The sequence below is a fragment of the Rosa chinensis genome, chromosome 2, assembly GCF_002994745.2.
Source record: "Rosa chinensis cultivar Old Blush chromosome 2, RchiOBHm-V2, whole genome shotgun sequence".
NCBI classification, from domain to species: Eukaryota; Viridiplantae; Streptophyta; class Magnoliopsida; order Rosales; family Rosaceae; genus Rosa; species Rosa chinensis.
This window is the reverse complement of record NC_037089.1, coordinates 85,833,186-85,858,925: the sequence shown is the minus strand read 5'-3', so window position 1 is coordinate 85,858,925 and position 25,740 is coordinate 85,833,186. Positions and strand designations below refer to the sequence as shown.

General features: G+C 35.8%; 6 protein-coding genes across 8 annotated transcripts; 3 read left to right on the top strand and 3 right to left on the bottom strand.

Annotated features, from left to right (window-relative positions):
* Window positions 1-768: 768 nt before the first annotated feature.
* On the top strand, window positions 769-1,970 carry LOC112186461 (glutaredoxin). Its single transcript, XM_024324902.2, has 4 exons — window positions 769-935; window positions 1,028-1,116; window positions 1,519-1,617; window positions 1,728-1,970. Exons 1-4 carry the CDS (start codon window positions 880-882, stop codon window positions 1,805-1,807), a joined length of 324 nt encoding a protein of 107 aa, XP_024180670.1. The 5' UTR covers window positions 769-879; the 3' UTR covers window positions 1,808-1,970.
* Window positions 1,971-2,089: 119 nt separating this feature from the next.
* LOC112186459 lies at window positions 2,090-5,543 on the bottom strand. The gene is made up of 9 exons (XM_024324899.2): window positions 5,393-5,543; window positions 4,512-4,850; window positions 4,141-4,174; window positions 3,775-3,981; window positions 3,479-3,568; window positions 3,124-3,189; window positions 2,937-3,028; window positions 2,811-2,858; window positions 2,090-2,508 (listed from the first exon to the last, which is right to left on the bottom strand). Exons 2-9 carry the CDS (start codon window positions 4,844-4,846, stop codon window positions 2,397-2,399), a joined length of 984 nt encoding a protein of 327 aa, XP_024180667.1. The 5' UTR covers window positions 4,847-4,850; window positions 5,393-5,543; the 3' UTR covers window positions 2,090-2,396.
* A 90-nt stretch (window positions 5,544-5,633) lies between these two features.
* On the top strand, window positions 5,634-7,633 carry LOC112186460 (tRNA (adenine(58)-N(1))-methyltransferase catalytic subunit TRMT61A). Its single transcript, XM_024324901.2, has 4 exons — window positions 5,634-5,756; window positions 6,055-6,517; window positions 6,839-7,083; window positions 7,245-7,633. The coding sequence occupies exons 2-4, from the start codon at window positions 6,066-6,068 to the stop codon at window positions 7,484-7,486; spliced, it is 939 nt and encodes a 312-aa protein (XP_024180669.1). The 5' UTR covers window positions 5,634-5,756; window positions 6,055-6,065; the 3' UTR covers window positions 7,487-7,633.
* A 137-nt stretch (window positions 7,634-7,770) lies between these two features.
* LOC112186458 (phosphoenolpyruvate/phosphate translocator 1, chloroplastic) lies at window positions 7,771-10,880 on the top strand. 3 transcript variants are annotated; one of them, XM_024324896.2, is made up of 9 exons: window positions 7,771-8,341; window positions 8,745-8,867; window positions 8,971-9,123; window positions 9,336-9,421; window positions 9,633-9,717; window positions 9,916-10,035; window positions 10,144-10,221; window positions 10,314-10,443; window positions 10,531-10,880. In XM_024324896.2, exons 1-9 carry the CDS (start codon window positions 7,949-7,951, stop codon window positions 10,605-10,607), a joined length of 1,245 nt encoding a protein of 414 aa, XP_024180664.1. In that variant the 5' UTR covers window positions 7,771-7,948; the 3' UTR covers window positions 10,608-10,880. The 3 variants fall into 3 exon arrangements, with proteins under 3 accessions (XP_024180664.1, XP_024180665.1, XP_024180666.1); XM_024324897.2 differs by having other exon boundaries at window positions 8,200-8,341; window positions 8,673-8,867; XM_024324898.2 differs by having other exon boundaries at window positions 8,204-8,341; window positions 8,770-8,867.
* Window positions 10,881-16,165: 5,285 nt separating this feature from the next.
* On the bottom strand, window positions 16,166-18,560 carry LOC112188200 (2-methylene-furan-3-one reductase). Its single transcript, XM_024327275.2, has 4 exons — window positions 18,260-18,560; window positions 17,428-17,802; window positions 17,151-17,310; window positions 16,166-16,877 (listed from the first exon to the last, which is right to left on the bottom strand). Exons 1-4 carry the CDS (start codon window positions 18,482-18,484, stop codon window positions 16,612-16,614), a joined length of 1,026 nt encoding a protein of 341 aa, XP_024183043.1. The 5' UTR covers window positions 18,485-18,560; the 3' UTR covers window positions 16,166-16,611.
* Window positions 18,561-22,173: 3,613 nt separating this feature from the next.
* On the bottom strand, window positions 22,174-24,846 carry LOC121051626 (subtilisin-like protease SBT3.5). The gene is made up of 3 exons (XM_040514310.1): window positions 24,741-24,846; window positions 24,461-24,624; window positions 22,174-22,274 (listed from the first exon to the last, which is right to left on the bottom strand). The coding sequence occupies exons 1-3, from the start codon at window positions 24,828-24,830 to the stop codon at window positions 22,271-22,273; spliced, it is 258 nt and encodes an 85-aa protein (XP_040370244.1). The 5' UTR covers window positions 24,831-24,846; the 3' UTR covers window positions 22,174-22,270.
* Window positions 24,847-25,740: the final 894 nt, after the last annotated feature.

Genomic DNA, 25,740 nt, shown 5'->3' with positions numbered 1-25,740 from the left:
CTCCTTATTAGCTGTCAATTGTGGAGGAAACCACTCTCAAAAAGAAAAAGAAAAAAATAATATATATATATATATATGTGCGCGCGCGCTATGTATTGATGATTTGTGGAGTTAAAAAATGAAATGAAACTCATTGGCCATACATATGAATGAGGACGGAAAATTTTATTATTGATTAATGAAAATTGAAGACATTAAAAGTGTTTGTTTTTTTTTTTAATTAAATTTTTTTTTTTTAAAACCCCACCCCATTCCCACCCCCTTGATGGGGCTCGAACTCCTGACCTCTTATATATTGAAGACATGAAGTGTTTGTTGTTTTGATGTGAATATAATAACCGTAATTCTCTTTTATGATTCAGCGATTCAGTCAATTCTGAGTTCATCCGTTATTCCTACTGCAGTGAACAAAACAACATTAATTAGGATTAACAAAAACATATAATGCTTATACGTACTTAGAAAGAAAAAACATACGTTTTATTACGTATTAAGTAGAACTATAAAATCTATTATTTTATTTATATGGGTCACGGCGTCACGCTTTGAACATGGTGGTTCATGTCTTCATGATATGAGGATTGAGCACTTGAGAAGCTTGCATTGTACTTATAAACGTCACCACTCATGTCACGAACACGTCTTAACGTCTTTTACTTTCGGCCACGTCAGCCCTTCCTCGAATCATTGGAATTTGGACCGACCTTCCTTTGTGGTAACGAAGCCCATTACGTACGTACCAGCCACGTGGTAGAGGCCGTCCCTTACGCCCACACCTACATAAGGCGCTCCACTCTACTTCTTCTTCTTCAAGACCGCGAGTTTGTGAGAGCCAATTTGGAATTCTAGGGTTTGCAGAAACACTAAAACTTCGTCGTTATGGCATTGCCCAAGGCAAAGGAGCTCGTTTCCTCCAACTCCGTCATCGTCTTCAGGTTTCTTCACCTTTTCTATCTCTCTGCGTCCAATCATTTTTTTTAAAACCAAATATAGAAATGGTGATGGATCTGTGTGAATTTGGTTGCAGCAAGTCGTACTGTCCCTTCTGCGTGACGGTGAAGAAGCTCTTCTCTGAAATGGGAGTCAATTTCAAGGCCATTGAATTGGACCAAGAGAGTCAGTACCCCTCTCTCTCTCTCTTTCAAATTATTAAATGGAGGCATAAATATTCTGATTTGATTGATTGGTTGCTTCAAGTTTTTGGCTTGTTGACAAAGTTGAAAGCTTGAAATTATTTCAATCCTGGGTCTAAAGTCTAAACTAGCTTTTGAGTCTACAAATGCTTGTTGACTTGTGACGGCTCTAACGATATTTTTTCAAAAAGCATTCGAGATTTCGAGGTTGTGTGTAGTCCTCAAGTTTATTGGGACAAATTACGAAACTGTGGTGATTAAATCTGTTTCAAGAGTGATAGGCGCCACGTTATGCATGAATTATTGAGCTTTAACTTTGTTTGAGGGTAGAAACGAAGAGTGAGTGATTGATGGTAGTTTGGTTTTGGCATTTTTGATTTTGAAGGTGATGGAAGTCAGCTACAAGCAGCACTGGCTGAGCTGACTGGACAGCGGACTGTGCCGAATGTGTTCATCGGTGGAAACCATATCGGTGGATGTGACGGTAAGACTACAATCCCTAAACCACCCTGTGATTAGTTTAAAGTTTTAATTGTGTCTTCCACATACATAAGTGGCTGTCTTAATGTAATGTAATTTGATATGGCTCTGCAGCAACTACGGCCCTGCACAAGGAAGGAAAGCTGGCTCCTCTGCTCACTCAAGCCGGAGCTGTTGCCAAATCCTCTGCTTAAAAAGGAGTCTGGACATAGTAGAATAATTTCGTTTATGTGTCTCTGCTTGATCTGTACACCACTCTCTTTACCAGACAATAAAGCACATTAAACTTGAATTGCATATTTCAGTCTGTGATTTGATATTTTCAATTTCAATTTGCGGATGAATGAATTTTCTGCATTGATGGAATTTTTTAGCCATGGTTCCATGCCTCAGATTTCTGGTCTTAAATAGACCAAGCATTTTCACAATACCTTGATTGAATTGTCGTTATTGAAATAGAAATGATCAAACTGAAAGACCAGTTAACTATCACAGGATTATAGATTGAATAATGAGCTTGATGCTAAATATACCAGTACAATTTCAGGTTATAAAAAGCTTACAATTCGAGTGCCAATGGAGAAATGGGAATAATCTTTTCCTTTTCCACTTCGGTCAGAAATGTTGGTTAGCACAGAAAACTGATACATCTGAGCTTTACATTTGCTGTATCCTATAGGAGAGGAGATGCCTGAAATAGAGAGCACTCTCTCCGCTTGCACCAGGAAACACTTGACGTGTCTTTGAGAATTCACCAGCAGTACCAAGGACACCATCTCTTCCTTAACATTGACATGACAGAGGAAACCATTTTGACAATAGGTGACGCTTTGACCCGACGATTAGTGCGAATAAAGCATAGCATGGGATATGCATCAATCCCACCATTAAGTACCTGCAATTCAGTACCACAAAATGAAATGGATCAGATATACATAATTCTGCTAAACATTACACAATAATAGGTTATAACTTATATCTTCAGGTGATTACCGACTTATAACTCTTCATAAAATCCATTGTTTCTTGAAGTTTACAGAATTTTATCTTGATATCATTTTAACCCTTAACGAGTTTAAACCCGCCTGACCATTTTCAGATCGAAGGTCATATTCTTCAGTAAAAGAATGGTATTTTACCATAAATCTGATGTACCAACAATGAGGAGAGGTCACAAAAAGAGTTGAGAAAACGTACCAAACTGGGGCATATGGTGATGACAAGTCAAGGAATGGGTATGGCCACCTGCAACAAAGAGAATTATTAACTTTTCTTCGATGGAATTAGGATGTTCCGAGATATCAAAAAGATAACCAACATTACCATATTGATACACAAGCATGAATGATCCACTGGAAAATGACGAAAGCACCAGTCCATAAAACAAACAAAGATATCCGAACAAAGGGAACTTGCTGAAAAGTGTAGGTTGAAAAAGTTAAACCAAGTGAGAAGCTTAGATAATCAACTCTCTTTTCAAAGTGAGAAAAGAATGTCTGAAAGAAATTACCAAGCTATTTAACATTGCATCCCCAAGGAGTAAAACAGCATTGACCGAGTGCATGGTCACCGTCAACTGACACAAAAAGGAACCTCAACAGAAAATATAAACCATATGCTAGATAGGAAATGAAGACATTGCTAGAAACCATCCAAACTGACAAACTACATCGGATCTATTTAAAATCATTCCTTTGGTCTCTTTGGTATATATGAGAAGGTCTGACATAATCAAGCTACACTTGGCTTTCAAATGACTATGTTTCTTACAAACACGACTGAGGCACACATCTGTTTTTGCCCATGGCAAGAAAACCAATCAAGCAAAGGGAGGTAGAGGATGTATTGAGAGTTGTAGTACATACCAAACTCAGATTGTAGTCTTTGATGGTGAGGAATGGAAAGATTATGAACCAGTAAACGCAATCGGTAAGCATCACTGCTCCAGCATTCGTCTGAATGTAATACATCAAAATAGAGTGGAAAGATGGAGTTAAAAATGATGTATGCAACCACATCACCAGTGAGAATATGGTAACATGCTCAATAGCTTCTCTGGCTCAGAACTAAGACAATCTTGCAAGAAGAGAGCTAGAATGAACTTATTAGTATGAGAGCTAATGCATTCACTAATTATTGGGGAAAAAGAAGAAAACAAGACCTGGAATATAGCTTGAAAGACATAACTGCATTTGACTGCTACTGGGAGAACATAGTTTTCCTCTTGGTTATTTAAGCCGTTTTCCTCATGTTCAAGGAGCACGTATGGTCCATTCTCTGCATCTGACCCCACATGTTGAACACCCATACCCATTCTTCTCGTTTTGTTATACCAGAAACTACCATAAATGGATAGAAGAGATCCAAGCTACAAAAAGAGCATACAGCAAAACTGAGAACAAAGTTCAACTGGGAATTTGAAATACTGGGTTTACAAAGGCTTTTGTATAGTCTACTAATGGTAGCATCTTAATAATCGAATACTAGATTATTAAGATCTAAGGTAGAAGAAGATCAGAAAGCGTACCCCAAAATAAATGGTAAGCAAGGTAAAAGTCCACCTGTCCAAATCCAGAAAACATCACAACCTGAAGTTGGAAGTATCATAAAAAATATGACATACAAAAACACATGTCATAACTAACTTGGAAGCTGGTGTTGATGACATACAAGAAATGTCTTAAATGAAAATCCATTTTAAAAATCCTTCCAGACCATAGTCATAGAATAGAAATTCGGAAATGAACCTAGTGACAAATTGAATATAGTGGCCACTGCTCAAAGTTAGACAAGAATTGAATAGTAAACCAGTTTCAGTTTCCATGTTTAACTTCGTGGCATAATGTGTAGATAACCCTAGAAATTGAATGGTACCAGATGAGCTGAGACAAGTCTTACTGAGTATAGTAGTAATATATGCCACCACCACTGATGACAACTTTAGCAACCAGTATTGCCAAAAGCAGAAAGAATGCAGTCACTCGGTAAGCCAACAACCATAAAGGGTGAATTACTTTCAAGCATGGTCTCCATGCTTCATCACCACAGAAATCCTTATCTACGTCGCGCTGAGTTTCTCCTCGGCGAGATTTCAAATATTCCAAATCTTCATATTTACATATCATTAGCAACGCTCCAACCATAGGTGTGAAAACCCAAATTGAACACAACAAGACTCTCCAGTTCAACCAATAGCTCAGGGCAGTAGTATCAGCAGTAATCTCTAGTTCCATCGTGCTATAGAAATCAACATATACTGTTACTCAATCATCCACAACTATTTGAGAAGTCTAGTAAACTACCAAAAAAGTCCTCAAATTCGAATTGGTATACGAAAAAAGCAACAATTCCCAACAAAGAGCTAAAGTTGAGCACCAAAACTTTAGCATCAGAATGCCAAAGCTACGTACTTCACACTGTTATGCTATTTAAAAATACCAAAAACCAATGTATCGACATCAACCTAGCTCCCTAATTATAGCTTTCTCTCATGAAATTCTTCAATAACGGCTTATCAAATTTGCAATGAGGCTGATACTTACACCCTTAACACAAACTAGCATCACTGTATTAGCAGAAAATACAGAAAAATCCAGAAAACAAAAAATACAAATACCATGAGATTGTATTTGCACAAAAAGAACATGTATTGGAACAAAAATATAGACCCAAAACCAGACACAATCATAACCATAATGCTACTATGAGTCTATGAATATCAAGCTTCACACACTGCAATGAAACAGTCAACTATTAAGCAGGGTAGTGTTAGTGTAAACCTGAAAACTACCCAGGGAAAATTCCTATCAGTCAATTCCTCAGCTCCCTCTATCTTCTTCTAAGCTTCATGTTTTGGGTTCCATCGGAATTCGTGACCGAAAATTTTAGCGGTTTCTACTGATCACTTCTCTCACCGTTGACAACAGATTTAAGTAAATCAGATTGCCCACCAAAAAAGAAAGCGCATCAAAAATTTGGGCTTTTATTCAAATGGGCCTCCAGAAATATGTTCCCCCATCGGCCCAATTCAAGGGCCCAAACTTTTGCAAAAGGTTTTGCTTCTTCTTCCTCCTTTACGTCAGTATTCTTTGCAGCTTCTTTTGTTCTTCTTCTGCGTTTCTAGTGTTTAGAGCGACTGAAGAGGTTAGTCTATTGCAGTTTTAATTCAATTTATTTAATAATATCTTTTTTTTTTGTTAACATTATTTGGGAAAAGTTGATAAAGGTCTGTTCTTTTAGCTCTGTGATTGTAGTTCTTAGGGTTTAACTAGTAATGCCCAGCTTTTCTTTGGAAATTATAAACTGGGTTATTGATAAATAATCAGAACCAGTATAAAGCTAGTTGCTTTTTGTATAATGCTGAATTTGAGGTTATAATAGTTTTGAGTAGGTGTTGTGATTATGCTTGAAATTCAGTTCAAAATTTTTCTTTTTTTTTCAGATTTTTTGAGGATGTTGCCTGTTGAATCTGCAAAGAAGAAGCTATCTTTCACAAGATGTATTCAAGATGGGGATTTGGTTATTGTGTATGAGAGATATGATAACATGAAGGCTGTTAAAGTGTGTGAGGGTTCTGTGCTTGAGAATCGGTTTGGTGTGTTTAAGCATTCGGATTGGATAGGGAAGCAATTTGGGTCCAAGGTTTTCAGCAGCAAAGGTGGATTTGTTTACTTGTTGGCTCCGACTCCAGAGCTATGGACTTTGGTTCTGAGTCACAGGACGCAGATTCTCTACATTGCTGATATTAGCTTTGTGATCATGTTCTTGGAGATAGTTCCTGGCTGTGTGGTTCTGGAGTCGGGGACTGGAAGTGGGTCCTTAACTACGTCACTTGCAAGGGCTGTGGCTCCTGAGGGACATGTGTATACATTTGATTTCCATGAGCAAAGGGCTGCCTCGGCTAGGTAAGATATGAAGATCTCCACTTTTTTGGCTATAGGCTTGTTGCTTTATTGATATTCATGATTTTGGTATTATCTAGCCTCTATTTGCTTTAGGATGTCCCCTTGTATGTACAAATTAGATCAATGTTTGCTTTTCCTTTTTAGACATACAACTGTTGAGATTGAAATAGTGAGTTGAGTAATTTGTTTATAGACCTCTCACAAGTTTCATTCTAGATCAGAACCATACCATCGGAGGATTTGTTTATTACCTCCGTTTGAAGAAGGTTTTCATTACCTATTAGATGTCTTGAAATGCTGAAATGATCTTTAATTTTATAGGGAGGACTTTGAAAAGACGGGGATAAGCAACACGGTCACGGTAGGAGTTAGAGATATTCAGGGTGAAGGTTTTCCAGATGAGTTTTCTGGGAGGGCAGATTCTGTCTTCCTGGACCTTCCCCAACCCTGGCTAGCCATCCCTTCAGTTGAGAAAATGTTAAAACAAGATGGGATTGTATGCTCCTTTTCCCCGTGCATTGAGCAGGTGCAGCGAGCATCGGAGACTTTGAGATCAAAGTTTACAGGTTAGCTTTAATGTACTTATTTCCTTCGCCTGTACATTGTGTGTTTTCATGAACTAGAATTTGCTTCCTCCAACTCTTCTTCAAAAAATTGCATTTACTTCGTAATAAAGCTAAGTAATTGGAATCTACATCTAAGATCTTTTTCCTCTGCTTGTGTGTAGATATAAGGACATTTGAGATACTCCTTCGCACATATGAAGTTCGAGAAGGGAAAATGGATAGCTTCCAGGTCGAGGAAAGTGGTTCTGTTGGATCTCTACCATGTAAGAGGCGGCAACGATTGAGTGAAGGAAGTAATGAGCAGGAAACTACAAGCGCTTCCGTAGTCATGGCTAGGCCATGTAGTGAGGCCAAAGGCCACACTGGCTATTTGACATTTGCAAGACTCAAATGCCTGTCATAAAGTACGCATTTTGATTCAGCCTATTTAGTTATGAGATCTAGAGTCTGATTATTCTTATGTTATGTAAGGGAAATTCCCGAAAATAGTTGGGATAACCTTTTGTTGTTGTAAGGGGAATTAAAAATTTTGAACGAACAGTGCTTCCAATTCAGTATCTTAGTCAATGATAATATTTTAAGATATGAATAGGATAAATGAAACTAAAATTTGTGGATTGTGGAAGATTATCTATAGAAGCTAAAGAAATCAGCCTCAAAATTGGAGCATTAAATGCCACATGTTTGTACAAGCAAAATTTAGTACACAGAAAGCCAAATCCATGTCATCCATTCATTCAGCTGCTGCGTTTTGAGATTTGAAGCTTAACAAGTGGTCGTTTTCAGTTTTGTACTCATGCAACATTAAAACTTGAAACTTCAGCTTCTTTCACTCTTTGCTTGCTTTCCATTCCCAGCAATAGAGATGCAGAGCAGTGCGATTGCTCTGTCTCCTTCCACCCCATTTCTAAAATCTCCATGTCGAATCCCGAGCTGTAAATTCTCTCAACTTTCAGCCTCGACTTGTTTTACACAACTTCACCGTATCAGTTCTATTCAGAGACTTTACTGGCAAACAGCTTTTGGCACGTTTTCTACTTCTTCTTCCTCTTTCAATGCTGAAATCCCTGCCTCCTTCCTTTCCGTAAACCGAAGTTATGATAGTTTGAAGGTCAGGGCTGCTCAGGCTGCTGCTCCGGGGCCTGAGAGTGCTGGGGAGGCTCCAGAATCAAGTGGATTGGCTCGAACTTTGCAGCTCGGTGCCATGTTTGGAATTTGGTACCTGTTGAACATTTACTTCAACATCTACAACAAACAGGTTCATTACCTCTATCTTTATCTATCTGATCCCTCATTTTGGATAGTTAATTCTTGTTTTAAAATGCATGTTTACGCTACTTTGTTTATGATACACTGAGATGAATTTATTGCATCACTTTTGTTCCACCTTCATTTTCATAGAACTTTTTTCATACTTGGGACCCTATAGACACAGGGCCTGCGTTTGAAACACGCATAAGAAAGTCATTAGCATCAGGTACTTTAGGTTTTTATTTTCATTACCACTGTCTCTTCATAACAATTTCAGACCACTTTTGGTCTGTCACTTCGAACTTGTAAGGCAAATCCATTTCCTAACATACACACAGTACTAGCCTGTACGATGATTGATTTTCGGCAAGTGAAGAAAGCTAGCATTTAAAAGATGAGGTTGTTGATAGGTTCTGAAAGTCTATCCATTTCCAGCCACGGTTACAGCCTTTCAGTTTGCCTGTGGGACTGTCATGATTATCCTGATGTGGACTCTAAACCTCTACCCCAGACCGAAGATCACTCGCTCACAGGTACCGTTGCTTCTCTATATACTACCATTCTATGATGAAGCCTTATTGTGGACAATTCTGCTTAATCAGTATGCAAGTACTAATACATATTTTGACTTGGCAGCTTGCAGCAATTCTACCACTGGCTGTGACGCACACGATGGGAAACCTATTGACCAACATCAGTATCGGGAAAGTTGCTGTTTCATTCACTCACACGATCAAATCTATGGAGCCCTTCTTCACTGTCCTATTCTCAGCCCTCTTGCTTGCAGAGGTAACCATTTAATTTTATCCTCCATGTTATTGGTTGAATGAGATGAATACACTCTATTGCTTCCTACCTGTGTAATTTATAAAGCACCAGTGCTACACACAATTTAAGAATGTGGTTGCATATCCCAATCATATTTGTAGTTGATAATCTATGTATGTTATTGATGATGAAGTGATTTGACTTTCAGTTTTTTGATCATGCTGTGCACACAGAGACCAACTATCTGGGTGGTTTCTTCTCTTGTACCAATTGTAGGTGGAGTTGCATTGGCGTCCTTCACAGAGGCCTCTTTTAATTGGTAACGGACGATTCACAGTTGTCTCTCATCAGAACTTAACAGCTTCGCTGGAAACACAAATTTTATACACCTTTGACAGGAATGTTCGCTCATGCTAAGTGAAAGAACTAGTTGTCGATGTACTGGTTTTGTAATCTAATGACAAGGGATTGAATGCGAGTAAACACTGCTCTTCTTCTTACAAGTGATTATGCATTCCTTTTTGAAACAGGATTGGCTTTGGTAGTGCAATGGCTTCTAATATCACTAACCAGTCGCGTAATGTACTCAGCAAGAAGCTCATGGTCAAGAAAGAGGTAAAATCATGTTATTCTTCATATACAGAATTCTTTGAAACCAACAAAGCTTGCCCCACGAGCTATTTGTCATTATGGAAGATGGTTCTTGAATAGTTTGGGAGTACTGCGAGTAACTTCTAGTATATTTTTGTGGATTACATACCAAGAATATCTCGGATTATGACTTTGTTATGACACTTGTTTGTTTGTACTTAGGAATCTTTGGACAATATCAATCTCTTCTCAGTGATAACCATCATTTCTTTCATACTGTTGCTTCCTTCTACTATTCTCTTGGAAGGCGTTAAATTTAGTCCTTCATACCTGCAATCCGCTGTAAGTAGCACTACTATGTATTTCTAACAGAAAAGGATTACTTTTGGCCCAACGTAAACTGATGATGCATTAATATTGTGTTGTTCTTTTGTTATTTATTCTTCTCAGGCAAACCAAGGATTGAACATCAAAGAGTTGTGTGTGAGATCACTTCTGGCTGGTTTCTGCTTCCACACTTACCAGCAGGTGACACAATTCCTATTCTTTATACATGTAGTTGCATTTTCCTTTTTGTCCTAAAAATTGTTTCTATTTATTTTCCATTTTTGTGTGTGCAGGTCTCGTATATGATACTGCAGATGGTATCACCAGTCACACATGCAGTAGGGAACTGTGTGAAGCGAGTGGTGGTCATAGTCTCCTCAGTCATCTTCTTCCAAACACCGGTCTCACCCATAAACTCCCTGGGTGAGTTCCTTACTCATTAGCTTAACCATGTACAAGCATATTGATATAGTGTGCAGAGTTCCTTATTAGTACTGATTTTGATTTCAGGAACTGCTATGGCTCTTGCCGGAGTCTTCTTATATTCAAGAGCCAAGAGAATTAAGCCAAAGCCCAAGGCTGCTTGAGTTGAGTTTATCACCAAAGAGGAAAATCATGAAGTGTTGCAGATGTATTAGTTCTGTGCTCATCAATCATCATCAATTGTATGAAAGATAGATGAGGAATTTGGTGCCATCATATGCTGCATCAGTAGCAACTTATAGGCGCATGGAAAACAGAATGTGTCAAAAAAAAACATTGTATAGCTTCATGAGTTCAGAGAATTAAACTAAATTAGTGATCTGTAAAGTGGAATTTCCCCTTTTTATTGAGATTGAATTCAAACAGCTCTTTAATCATAAGCTTCGTATATAGAACAGAGAAACAAAACCAAAAACCTTGGTTGTTTGCATCAGGATTGCCCAAAAGGTAGTTCTTAATGAATTAGAACAAACCGGCCAGCAGCTCTTTCTTTTCCGGCCTTAACGTGTTCCTCTTTGATCTCAACCCTGGCCCTTGGTGTGGTAGTTGCTGGTGCTCTATATGCACCAACTTAATCTCATAAGAGATTCTCAATCAAGTCTGAGATAGCATCTCCTTCTATCAAAATCTACTCGTACCCAAAGTCATCTTTCTCAATCCCGTCAATCTTATGCTTCACGTAGCTTTATTCGCTTCCCTCACCGAGGTGGATCTTCTTGATGGTTCCAACTCCGTCTCCAACGATTTCGGCACTATTTTCACTGCTTGTGGAGCAATCTTGGAAATGAGGTATTGTCGGGGTCAAGAAAAAAGGCCTAGAACAATATATTAATCTTGGTGGTGGGATGAAGTGAACTCGATAAGACGATAAGTTCACTCCCATGCATGATATTGAGAGCTTAGAAATTGATGAAACAAATCGATAAAAGAAAGGGGAGGAAGCTTATAAGAGAATTGATCTTGGTCTCAGAAAGTCTGACCAACTGCATGAACTATATATAAATACATCAAGGGGATGGGTATCATCAGTTTTCAATGGATGGTTTGCCATGTGAAAATGAAACTATAAATGCTTCTGCTCTCATATTTTGTCAAGGATCGGAAAGCCAACCTATACATGTCGAACTGTCGATCCAAAGAAATCATTTCATTCCAACTGGTCAAGTTTATAAGAATGTTCTAAATTATACACATGCATGTGTACTACATGTACTTGTGCCTTTGATCATCATCAAAATTTGTATTTGTGAATGAGTTACAGCAAGCAATGACATTTGCTTAGAAATTTACACATAAAGGCAAAGTTATTATATTCTTGCAAAGACAAATAAGAAATACTGAAAGAAAGTCGTTAAGTAGTCTCAAAAATCAAAATTTTTAGTGCAACAGATATATAGATGTTTCATGTTACATGACATTATTATAGCCATTGGTGTAATTGTAAGGCTCTAATTTTTTTTAACTTTTACCTAAGCTCTAATTAGTAATTTATAATATTAAATAAAAATTTGTTTATTTATTGTCAAGGTGAAAAAGAAAAATAAAAGTTAAAACTATAAACTAACTATAATTCATGTTCCACCTGAACCAAACCCCAAAGCTTTCTTTCCCCACAAAAATAATAATAAAAAAAATTTCTTCAAGACAATGATTTCTCACCCATAACTGTTGACTATAGCACACGATTTTTTGCGAAAATTGCATGTTTTTATTTTCTGACCAAAAAATTTTCACCCACAGTAATGACTTATAATTAAGCACTTCTTGAACTACTCAAACATCACAATGGCAAAGTTTCTCTACAATTTTTCAAACTCAGAAAAAAATAAAATTTATAAAAAATAAAAAAATCGTTTGAGGTACGGTCTCGTTGTTTCGTAAATTAGAACACGTTCTAAATCTACAAATGGTGTGATAAAAAACATGATGTTAACAAAATTTAGTATGTTTCGACAAGCCATTGCATACCACAAGTTAACTCCAACGATTCAAGTTTTGATTTCGGTACTTCAAGTTTAAGAAAATTAATGTAGAACAAATAATTTCTATTATATATATATGAAAGTAATTTAGAAAATGAAATTTACACAAGGTGGGGATGTCACTTACCTCTATGCATGGGCCGCATGGCTACATATATTGCATAATGACACATATGTAGTCTATTGGATAATCTAAAACGATAATGAGGGTAATGAATCCAGTGGGAAACAAGATTGTCGGAGATGGCTGAGTTTCTGTAAGAAACTAAGAATGACTAAATTCTCGAAAGGAAGCTGGATATATATATATATATATATATATATATATATATATCTGATGATTAGATAGAGTGGATTGCATGCACGCCAATTAAGGAGAACAGGTTCTCACCTTTCCTAATTAAAATTCAAATGATGTTCTCTTTATAAGCTGTTCTACAGATTAATTAACAAAAGCCAAAAACAATTTGATATTGATTCACGATACGTGATTTATTTTTTTGGACTAAATTCTGAACTATGCTGTATTGTTAGGCTTTCATCAGTTAAGTTCCTCGGCTTCTAATTTGTCAGAAAAGTCTCTTCATTCTCAATTCTCACTTAGTAGGTTGATCTGTTCTGTCAAATTCTGGTGTTAACTCACCCAAAAGTTTGCTTGCCACATCAGCGAGTTAACATCAAAATTTGACGGAGTATTGATGGAATTGATCTGTTGAGTGAGAAATAACAGTACAGAGGCTTTTCTGATGAAACTCTAACAGTACAGGGTAGTAAGTAAAATTTAGTCCTTTTGCTTTTCTTCTTTCCTTTTCTCAATCTATTGAGGATGAACCCTTAGGCATTTGCTCTACTTAAATAAAACTGAACTTACACATGCAAGTTTTCTTTTTGACCAATTCGAGCATTGTCTTTTGATACCTTTCAATTCTGGGTCCTATACTAATTACTATGAAATGCTTGCAAATGCTTTTTCTTTTTATTAGGTCCATTTAAGCTAATTTTGACTATAGGGTTCAGTGCACGCCATGTGATATCCACATGCATCTATATAACTATAGAAACAAAACCACTTGTAGTGCTTATGCAAGGAAATACCTAATTTTCGACACTGTTTATACCACATTCGATTTTTGTTTGCTGCAGTTATAATCATTTGTTTTTGTTTGATTTCTAACAATTGAGCTGCGACATATATAGTACCAAAATGATCTTCAGAGTGTGCTCTTCCTCTTCTTTGCCACTATCATAGTTACTAGAAGGGTAACTCATATATTAGTTATTTTCATGTGTACACAAATGGACACGTACGTGCACTTTCTCTATGGTACTCTCACTTTCATATATTCAGTAATATTTAGATGGCATCCTTGTCTCTATATATAGGTTTCAGCTGATTAGTTTGAGAATGAAAAGGCCATGAAGCCGAACGTATATTTTTATATATACGATCTTTTATTAACTTTAAATTAGGGATGGTGATACTAAATGAGTTTTAAACATCTATGTGTGTGATTTCAGACATCAACTCCTTGCGACTTACACACTCCACCACTAGACAAGGTTAGCGACTATTACATTACTATATAAGACATGTATTCATGTACACATATATTCTAATCGATTGTTGCTAATGCCATTGTTTTATTGTTGTTGTTCTCATATTCTTATTATTAGTTTCAATTAATCCATATATATATATATATATATATATATATAAAAGAGAATTCCACAAATGGTCACTCAACAATAACTCATTCGACACTTGGGTCACTCAATTTTCAAATATATCATTTTGATCACTCAACTATTACTCTGTTACTCACTTTAGTCACCGAATGAGCATTTTGTCTCAGTTTAGTCACTTCTCCCAATCATTCCAATTCAGACTTCTCAATTTTTCTCGATTGGTTGGACGAAAGTATCATTAACATTTTGGCAAATAAAGTTATTTTAATGAAAAAAAATTAACGGAGTGACTAAGGTAAATAACAGAGTTAAAGTTGAGTGACCATGTGTGATATTCTTCCTATACTGACCAAGATATATATATATATATATATATAACTTTGCTTAGGTGCGGATATCCGCACCTAAGAAAAAATGTACGGATTTCCAGTTTTGACTCACTTTTAGATCATATTTTTTAGATCATATTTTCACATCTTAACCGTTCAGTTTTTAGGTCCTAATGTATAGATCACCTCTGAAAAATTTCAGCCAAATTGGTGATCGTTAAGGCATCAAAAACTGCAATTTACACGAACGAACAGAATCTGCCAAACTGGAACCGTCCGTGTACATTGTTGTAACTTACAGTTTTGGATGCCTTAACGATCACCAATTTGGCTGAAATTTTGCAGAGGTGATCTATACATTAGGACCTAAAAACTGAAAGGTTAAGATATGAAAATATGATCGAAAAGTGGGTCAAAATCTAAAATCTGTACCTAAGAAAAATTGCGGACGTCCGCAGTGGAGAAACAAAGTTATATATGCATGCTTGAGCAAAGTTATATATATATATATCCGCACCTGAGCATGCTTGCTTGCTTGTTTTTAATACATGATTTAATTAGTATAATAGTATATATATCTTGGTTGCTTGCTTGCTTGTTACGTAGTATATATAACATAGTTTAATTAGATATATATATATATATATATATATATATATATATATATATCTTGGTTGCTTGCTTGTATTAAACTATGCTTGCTTGCTTGCTTGCTTGCTTGCTTGCTTGTTACGTAGTATATATAACATAGTTTAATTAGTATAGTTTAATAAATACATAAATTATTATATATTTGGGTGTGTCGTTTTGGTATTACTTCTGAAATACAATATTTGGTTAACCTTTTTCGATCAGTAAATAAATAAATATATAAAATTAAGCGAGATTAACTCATATATATTACAGAATAAGTTGCTGTGTTATATGGCATGAAGTTCTGTCTAATGTCTGGCTTTAAAAAGCTGGAGATTGAAAGTGATGCAGCCAATGTGATTTCAGCAATTCTAAATCAAGAAGTGGACCTCAGCATGGAAGGGTCCGTTTTTGAAGAAATTAAGTTCCTCAAGCAAGCCTTTGAAGAAGTTATTTGGAGGAAAATCCCTAGAAGTTGCAATCGGGCAGCACATTCTGTTGCTCGGAAAGCGTTGAATGCTACAAATATTATCTTTTGGAAAGAAGTTGGCCCTCCATGGCTCAATGAGATTGTAACAGAAGAGTTGTCTAGTTAATGTTAGGGGCGTGACACTCTCCTTTATTATTTTAAAGGAGGTCATTTTAGCCCTTCGGGTGTATTGTCCACGAGTTTTTGAATGAAGTTTTTTTCCCAATAAAAAAAAAGAATAAATTACGACTTCCGAGATTCATTACTATAATGAGTTTGAGACATCATTCATATTTTTTTCATGTGTTTAGCCTCACTTGCATCGACATATCTATATTAGGCCCACTTGCATGGTAGACCCTTACCCTCGCTTACTTTTGTTTAAGTTTCAAAGTGTTCCTATGTTTCAATTTTGAGTGTTTTGAGTTTTGACAATGCATTTAGACACCTTAGATTTGATGTTAAATCATTTAGTGTACCAACATGTCTACCAAAAACTTGTCAAATTTGATTTCCGACTGAGAATCCCCTAGAAAGTATCATGCAGCAAATACAAAACAATAACTATAGGTTGAGTAGGCTAGGAACAAAGCAAACAGCAAAGAAAGTAAAGAAGCTTTGGTTGTACATATATAGCAGGAAATTTTCACAAATGGTCACTCAATTATGACTCATTCAACACTCTGGTCACTGAAGTTTCAAATGTATCACTTTAGTCACTCAACTATTACATTTTCAATCACTTAAGTCACTTTGTTAATTTTTTTCATTAAAAATTGGTCACTTAAGTGATTGACAGTGTAATAGTTGAGTGACCAAAGTGATATATTTGAAACTTTAGTGACCAAAATGTCGAATGAGTCGTAGTTGAGTAACCATTTGTGGAATTCTCCCTAACAATAACAAGCATCTCTTATATCCCCGTATTACAAGTCTCCAAGTAACACACAGTAAAAATGGACTAAATCTTTAATAGAATCCTAGATTATAGGCACAGCAAGTCTCAATCTCATGGGATGGGGTACACAACCACCTTTCCTGTAGCTTTTGAAGTCTCAAGGTAACCAAGTGCTTCAACAACTTTAGAAAAGGGATATGGACCTGTGGGATCAAGCACTGGCTTCACCTTCTCGCTCTCCAAGTAAGGCTTCAGTTTCTCCAAGATAGACCCTGTAGGGGTGGCCACAAATCTGAACGCCGGAGGAGTTACTGGACCTACTATTGTCACTACCTTCCCACCTTCCTTCACCGCCTTCACTGCCTTGTCAGTCTGCCCTGTTTTGTTTTGCAAATACAATATATCATATCAGTCTCCATAGTCCAATTCATTCATTCCGGGCAAATCATTAGGTGATAACCACATTGACTAGTACATTTGATTATTTCAGCATGAATACAAGATAAATCTACACCTCTATCATCTTAGAACTGTTCTAATCAGCTATTTGTTGACAATCAAATTATCAAAATATCAGCACAGAACAGATAACTAAACTAACTTGGTGCAAGCGAGCTTATTCAAACAACAATGGAGTAGAAGAATCTTACCAACTGCATCATAGACTACATCAAATTTCTCTGGCAGGTCTTCAATGTTCTCCTTGGTGTAATCGATAGCCAAATCAGCACCCAAGCTTCTCAACAAATCCAGTTTTTTAGTGCTTGCAGTAGCTGCTACTTTGGAAGCCCCGAATACATGCTTAGCTAGCTGTCTCTCATAAAAGTATATATTCTCAATTACTATTGTCTGAAGCCAAAATTAGTATTGGACATTGAAACTGTAACAAAGTTCAAGCATCATGAAATTGGAATGTAGTCAATGTACCTGAATCACATGTGTCCCAACACCCCCAGCGCCTCCCAAAACAAGGACGGATTTACCAGCCGAAAGCTCCGCTCTTTCAAGCGCTCCATACGCTGTCTCAATAGCTAAGGGAAGGCTAGCAGCTTCAATAAAGCTCAGGTTTTTGGGTTTGAGAGCCAACATGGTTTCTCCTGCAGCAGTGTACTCTGCCAAAGACCCCAGCCTGTTTGGTTTCACCAATGCTTTCTTGAGATCCCCATAGCTATTCTTAGCATGATATTGGGGAATCTCAATGCTATTACTCAAACAAGCATACACTTCATCCCCCACCTTAAACTTCTGCACTTGGCTTCCTACCTTCACTACCACACCAGCCACATCATACCCTGGAACTGTCTGCAAACCAAATTGAAAATGAACAAATAAACAAAGGTAACTTCTTCTGATGTAGTAGAAAAATCTCAAGGTAAAAACAAGCTCCCACAGAAAAAAAGTTAATGAAATGTATCATCTGCAAACCAAATTGAGAAAAAATTTGACAAGCATACTAACAAAATTAACTTCTTTTGATACACTAGAGAAAAGTAAAAGCTAACAAAAGTTCAATAACATGCCTAAAGTAATTTCCTTTCTACTTTCTGATGTCTTTTTTTTCATAGGTAACAATGAGATATGATCTTTTATGAAAATAGACAACTACATAGACCCTGCAAGAAAGAGAATGATACCATCTTTTGCTTTAATTTCCTAAATGATTAAAAATATGAAATTTTAAACCACCCCCCCCCCCCCCCCCAAATAATAATACTAATAAGCATTGGAAAATGACAGAAGAAAGATTAGGGTGACTCACAGGTAAGGGAGTGTCACCCTCTATGTCCTTGAAGAAACCAAGAGCTCTCAGGAAATCAATGGGGTTAAGAGAAGCAGCGACAACCTTGATCAGCACCTGGTCCTCTTTAATTTCAGGAGCAGCCACACTTGGATCAAATTTCAGAACATCTGCAGTTTTTCCATACTCTGAATAGACCCAAGCCCCATATACAGAGGGTATGGACTCACTTGGAGCTGCAGTCATTGATGATTGATGTAGAGCAGAAAGAAAAGCTTGCAGTGGCAGACGTTTCCATAGCACTTTATAGAACTAATAGCTAGTCTGCTAGTAGGGTGAAAGTTAAGAAAAATGTGTAAGCTGCCATCTTATTATTGGAGGTATGCATCTAGATGGATCATTATCCAAAGAAAATTCAAAATTGTTGTACGAACGTAAGCAGTGACAATTGTGAAAAAACGAAATGAATGTAAGCCGTGACCATATCATCTAAGGTTTGAATAATCTGTCTTCGGTTAGATGTCGAGTCCGATGAATTTTCAGGCCAACTTTGAGGGGGGTGTATTGTATTTGGATTTGTGCAGACTTTTTTTAAATGACAGACTTTTTGAAAAGTCTACAGACTATTTAAAAAGTTGATAGACTATTATGGATTTCTTAAAACCATTGATTTTAGCAACAGATTTTTATTGATTTATGAAAATCTATATACTTTATTATGAATGACTTCTACAGATTTCCTAGGATGTACAAAATATATATAAAAAAACAAAAAATAAAAATAAAAATAAAACAAATGCAGCCCAAACACAAAACAAAATAATAACTTGTTGTCTCTTCTGCTCTTCAATGCTCCAGTATCTTCTATAGAAATTTACTCAAATAAATGATTGTTAGTCTGTTTAGCGAGTTTGTTCTCATTCCTAATCTCCCAACAAAATAAATATACAATATAGATCACTTGATGTTTATGGTTAATTATTCTCATCAATTTTGTTTTCGCCGATTAACATATATTGTAGCAATATTGGTCAATGTCTTGATCTATAATCAATCAATTGAAATTCAATTGTTCAACCTTTTTTTGAACCATAATATAAATTCAAATTAATGAGAATAATTAATTAATAAGATAAAATTTAGTATGGTTCAAGGTCTTAGGGTTAGACCACAATATTTGAGTTTTAGGGTTTCATAAATAATTTTTATTACTATTAGGGTTCGAAGTATCACAATTGAAAAAAAAAAAAAAATCACATTCAACAACTACAATGAACGTGTTGGGTATAAAAAAAAGTTGATATCATAAAAAATTAGAGAAAAGATAAAAAAATTGAGAAAGAGAGATGATGAAGGACAAACTTCTTCGTGCGTAGAGAGAAGAACTTTGATAGATTTTTTTTTTGTTGAAGAGGAAACTTTGATAGACTTTTTTGAAATCTTTGGTCTGGAGGCTGGAAAATTAATACTATAAAGTCCATGATTATCCATGATTTTCTAATTCCATAAGTATGAATGATATTTTGAATACCTCTGTACTTTTATTCATTTTTAAAAGTCCTAATTGAATACCCATAGATTTTGGTGGAATTCATGAAGTCTTTAAAAATCCTAATTGAATACCTCAAAACTTTCATGGACTGTTAAAAGTCTATATTGAATACACCCAGACTTTTAAATTCCATATATTTCTTTAAAAGTTCCACTAATTCCATATACAATACACCCCCCCTGAATGTGCATTTAGAATTTTAGACACACTATCTGGCGGAGCTAAGATTTCAGAATGGGGTGGGCTAAAATTTTTTAATAAAAGTTTACTAATTCTTGCAATTTTTTTTTTAGTTTTACAAACCACATCTTAAATTAAACACATATCAAATAATCAAATAGTTAACTAATTAAAAGAAATTAACATTATAACATTTGGTAGAAGTTCGAAAACAAAGTCTAAGACAAAAAGAACATACATACTCAAATTGCATTCCACGCTCTTGAATAGAAGCAAAATATGTAATTATTGATCAGCAAAAACAAGCAAATCTATAATCCCAAACCTTAATTGAAAAAGAAAAATACAATCTAAGAAAATGATAAAGAATCCAATAATAATGATCCCAGTCAAATGTTGATCACTTGGTCAATAAATTTTTTTATATATATACCTAGGTTGAATCTTTTAGAGTTTTCGGTGAAAGCAAGCAAGCGGCTTTGATTCAACGCACGCTTTTGAAGATGCCGTTGGGGTTAATTATATATGTATATATACCTAATATACACGGCTTTGATTCAAAGCCTTTGAAGATGTCCTGGGGTTAATTATATATGTATATATACCTAATATACACCGCTTTGATTCAAAGCCTTTGAAGTTGCCCTGGGGTTAATTATATATGATTAGGTATATATAATATACCAACACCGCAACACATCTACGCCTTTCAAACAAAGTCAGAAAGCTAATATTATAGTATATTGATAAAGTAGCAATATGCCAATAGTGCGATGGGACTCATGGATTTAATTAACTGATTAAACAATTGTGAACTAAAAACAAAAAATATATGAATTAAAAAAAGAAGATGTGCAAAAGATCATATAACCAAGAGGAATAGAGGATGAGCTTCTACCTGAAGAGTGAAGAGGTCAAGAAGGAGAACGTTGGTTGACATATTGGACAGAATACCACAAGTTTTTTGTCTGAAGTCTGGGAGACTGGGACTTATTGAATTTGGAGAAACAGTGAGAGAAAAAAGAGAAAAAAATTGACGTAATTACTTAAATAAAAAAGATCTTTTCATGGGACTATGTCTTTTAAAGCAGAATAGAAAATAAAATAATATCAAATACTTCAAGAAAAGAAATAATATATATGTGACTAAAAAAAAAGAAAAAAGAAAATATATGTACCAAGTTTACCCTAATAATAGGGTCCGGATCATGGGACACATTATTTTACACAAGTTTTTATACTTCTTTTTAGCTATTAGATCTAATTAAGTTCAACGGTCTTGATTAATTTCCATCATGATGTGGAAATGACATCAAATATAAAAAATAAAAAAATAGTCAACTAAAAAATAAAGAAAATTAAATTAAACTTTTATGGAGAGGAAAATTGAACTCGAAAAAACTTACGTCCCTTTCTCTCTGGCTGAGTAAGGGTTTGGTCTAGGGTTTCGATTCCTGGATTTCTCTCGTCCTTCCCATTCAATCATGCTTTACTATATGTAGCAGCCACTACACCAATTTTTCAATCAGACGACAGTTTTTCACTGTCGTCTGAGTATAGAGTCTGCTGTTGTCTATCTCAATGCCGTCTGATACATGAATCAGACAATACCAGAAAACTGTCGTCTGATAAAGTTTACTACAACAGCGACTACTAAACTGTCTGTTGTCTGAATACCACGAAGAACAACAGCAATTGGTACCTTAACTCTTGTGCAAAGTAATTTCAGTTGACAGACCCTGGAAGAATGTTGACGTGTAACGAACATTTAGAGAACATTGATTTGTAAAAAAACTGTTGTCTGAAGGAAGCTTGTAGATCAGCAAAGTAATTGAATACTATTGACTGACTTTGAACAAGACAACATCAAAACTATTAAAGCCATTGTGTATCATTTCATCAGACAACAGAACATATTATTTTTTTGTTGTGTTACATCTTGTTAGACAATTGAATATGTTTAATAAGTATTGTAGATAGATGATTCAGACAACAGATTTTTCTTTCTTTTTTCTTCATGTTCTTTTGTTAGACAATGGTTTGCTGTTGCTTTTGAATTGTCTGAGATATAAGAGAAGACATACATTCTGTACAATTGAACAACACATCCTTGATTCCAAAAATCATTTCATACCATCAGCAATATTCATCTCAACATTTACATAGGAATTAACATTCCCTAAGTGCCTATAAATACATAAAGCCGGAAAACATAAAACTTGTCCTTATTTATCACAGCAGCATTCTCGAAGTCCTTGATGCACTTTGACAGGTAAGATGTCACCTTGGCAACTATTTGCTTATCTGATACTACACAAGAAAAATGGATCAGACAGAAGTCCGGTTGAACTTATGAAGTAACTGATCAATAAACAAAGCACAACCAACGCACCAACACAAAGTAAAACCAAGCAATCTTCCACTCAAGAAAGCTCCAGAATATCACTTAAATGTCCACTCCTGGACTACCTGAAAACAACAAGAGTATAGGGAATGAGCTTCACAAGCTCAGTAGGTACGACAAAACAATTTTTATAACTAAGTTTCTAACCCAGCATGCACCAGAAAGTGCAAGACAGAAAGCATGCTTTTAATTACTTTTTAGCATCAGAAAAATAACTACAAATTGAGGTTAAAGCTCAACAGTTGCTGCTGCACTTGTGAAAGAAAACCAGAGATCCAAAGTAATATAAATTGACAAGGAAACACTACTCAAATCAGTAAAAATACAAAAAGCTTGGAATTTACAGCAGCAGCTGAAATTTATTAACTGGAACGCATCTTCAATGATGTAAACACAAGAGACTAATATGAGAATGAAATTTTGCTTTAAGAGACTTCACGAGTGGGGATTCCTTTCAAAACTTTAAAGAGATGTTTATTAAACATTCTTATCTAAGGATTCCTTTCTACATAGAAAACTTAATGAGAAAATTCCAGTAACGATGAGAAGAGGATAAGAAATACAAAGGACCAAATCTGCTGTACATGCTTTGTGAGAAGAGAACAAAATAGTAACAATAGCAATAATTCCTGGCATGCTTAGAAAAAATCCCAGCAAGGTATGATTCGAAAGCAAATTCCAATATGCTGTCAAAAGACCAAGGTTATATATATAATCAAGAAGAAAACACATTTGCTACTTTGTTTAAGTGATCGAGAAACCACTTGACATTGCAAACTGAAAGACAAAAAGAATGATACTCGAACAGTATACTTTTATCAATATATGTAGTCTCTTACATGCACTTAAGAGACTTCCAGAAAGCCTTGCTATAGCTTTATCAAACAATAAATTCATTGAAAGGGGAATATATATACATATAACCATATGGTATAGTCGGAACTCAATGAGAAATATATGCTTATGTTCATCAGAACATGAATATGTAGGTATTCAAAATGCTTTTTGATGAAAATTATAAATAAGGAGCTGATTCCATTTGGCTAGAAAAATTAGTAAAAGGGGTATTATTAAACACCGAATTTTGATAGGCAAACCCAGACATGACGCAGCAGCTATATATATTCATATATATATATATATATATATATATATATATATATATAAGTTCTTTGCTGCAAACTAAAGATATAGTTCTTGTGAGCACCTTCAAGAGTTTCAGCAAATTATAACTCAAAAGGCTAGTTATATGGTAATGTCCAAAGACCATAAAAGAAACAAACAAATAGTAGGACTCGTCAAATATATTGCTGATCGACCATTCCAGAAATTTATGATTATAAACTACACCAACATTCCAAAGAAGAACACTTTTACCCATATGAATTCGATCTAAACTCAAACTTGGTAAATCACTGTCTATACACATATCGTAAATCGATTGTTCAAATCCTTGTATGAAAAGGAATGGAACTGTGTTGGAATTAAATCCAAGAATGAACCATTTGATTCAAATTTGACTAGAACAGTTGAGACAAAAGTGTATTTCAAACCAACCTTTCCAAACTTAAACTCGAATTCAATCCCACAAATCACCCTTTAAATAAAATCCTTTACTGATTGCAAACAGGACTTAGAAGACCAAGATATAGTGATCATAAAAAGTAAGGACGTTTGGTACTTAAAATTTGTTTGCCCGTCATATAATTGCAAATCAAAACAAGGTAAAACTCCACATAGAGACAGATGCATCAGTACTAAAACAAACAAGGTTCCACCAATTTCTAATCATGCCAGAATCTCATAAGAATTCGAAGAGAACACAATTGCAGAAATCAGACATGTCTGAGATGCATCATATAGGATAACTACAATGAAATTTTATAGATAGTACCTTGCACTTGCTAAGGCAACAATTGCTCTTTGCTGGTTTGACAAGAAACCAACTAACCCGTTCCCATTACATCGGACAGTAGACATAATTATCACAAACAGGAATCCAGGAGGCATTAAAAAACAACTCTAAAAAGACACATTGATGTAAAGCAGCAATATCGGCATTTACATAAAGCACAGTATAGCTAACCTTTGCGTAGTAATCCTTCCAGACCCTGCGAGCAATCTGATGACCTCCCAAATCAAAGGCCTTGAACTTGATTTTGCCAATACATATGACAGAATCTCATGGTGAGACTCAGATGCCAGCTCGGGGTTTCCATACTTTCTTTCTCCCATATAGACAATGTAAACCTGGCATTACAAGTCACCAAAAACCAATGAAAATTAAAAATTAAAAAAAACCCATCATAGTAAATCTGACCATTCAAAAAGAGACAACATAATCAAAGTAGTAAGAGTAGACTCACATTTGTGGAAGCAAAAGAAAGAACGAACCCATAACTGTGCAGAGCAAGAATAAGCAAAAGGGTGACAACAATCCCTGGAGGAGGAGCCATATGAGTGAGTGCGAGTGAGTCCTTTGGTTAGCCTGAAACAATTACATGCACACACAGCTATCTCTGGGGTTCATTAAATTTTTGGACTGAAGGGTTGCTCTGTTTTGTACTATAAAGAGTGAACTGTTCAAATTAGAAGCACAAATTGAGTCAAAATAAGAAAAAGGCTCAATCACCCACAAAACCAAATTCAAATCCCAAAACAACTCAGATAGATAAACCTAAAGTATCTTCATATGCAGCACCCATAATTCTTTGGATGGAAATTCAAAACCAATCAACCAAATTTGAACCCGGGACTTATTATTAAACCAAGCCCCAAATTATAAATCCAAGCGTATAATACCAAATCAATCAAAACAACATCAACAGATCCAAGCCAAAGAATCAAACCACACCAAAAAGATGAACTGGCTATTGCTCGAAACTCCGGGAATCAAAGTCCCAAAGCAGCAGAGGGCGAATCGAAGTAGCAGAGGGCGGATGGAAGCAGCAGAGATCGAAGCGGTGGTGGTCGACTGGCGAACACTGCGGTGGTGGTCGACTGGCGGTCACTGCGGTTGGAGAGAGAGCTGAAAGTACGATCAAACAGGCAGCAGAGAGAGGTTCTCGGAGAGAGAGAAAGAGAGAGAGAGAGAGAGATAGAGAAGGTCTTAGGGCTGAGGACTGAGGGCAGATGTGATTTTGAGAAAGAGAGGCGGGAGCTCGGGTGTTTTGGTCGAATGGAGAGGGAAAGAGTTTAATTTTTGATTTTTGTCCGAGTGTTGAAACTTGAAACTTTGAAAGTCATATATCTAACCCTAGCTAAATTAAACTAGTAGCGGGAGAGGGGAAAAGAAAAATCTAACTTCAAACAACAGCATTTAGGGTGCATTGTCTGAAGATAATGTGACAACAGACGAATAGAAAC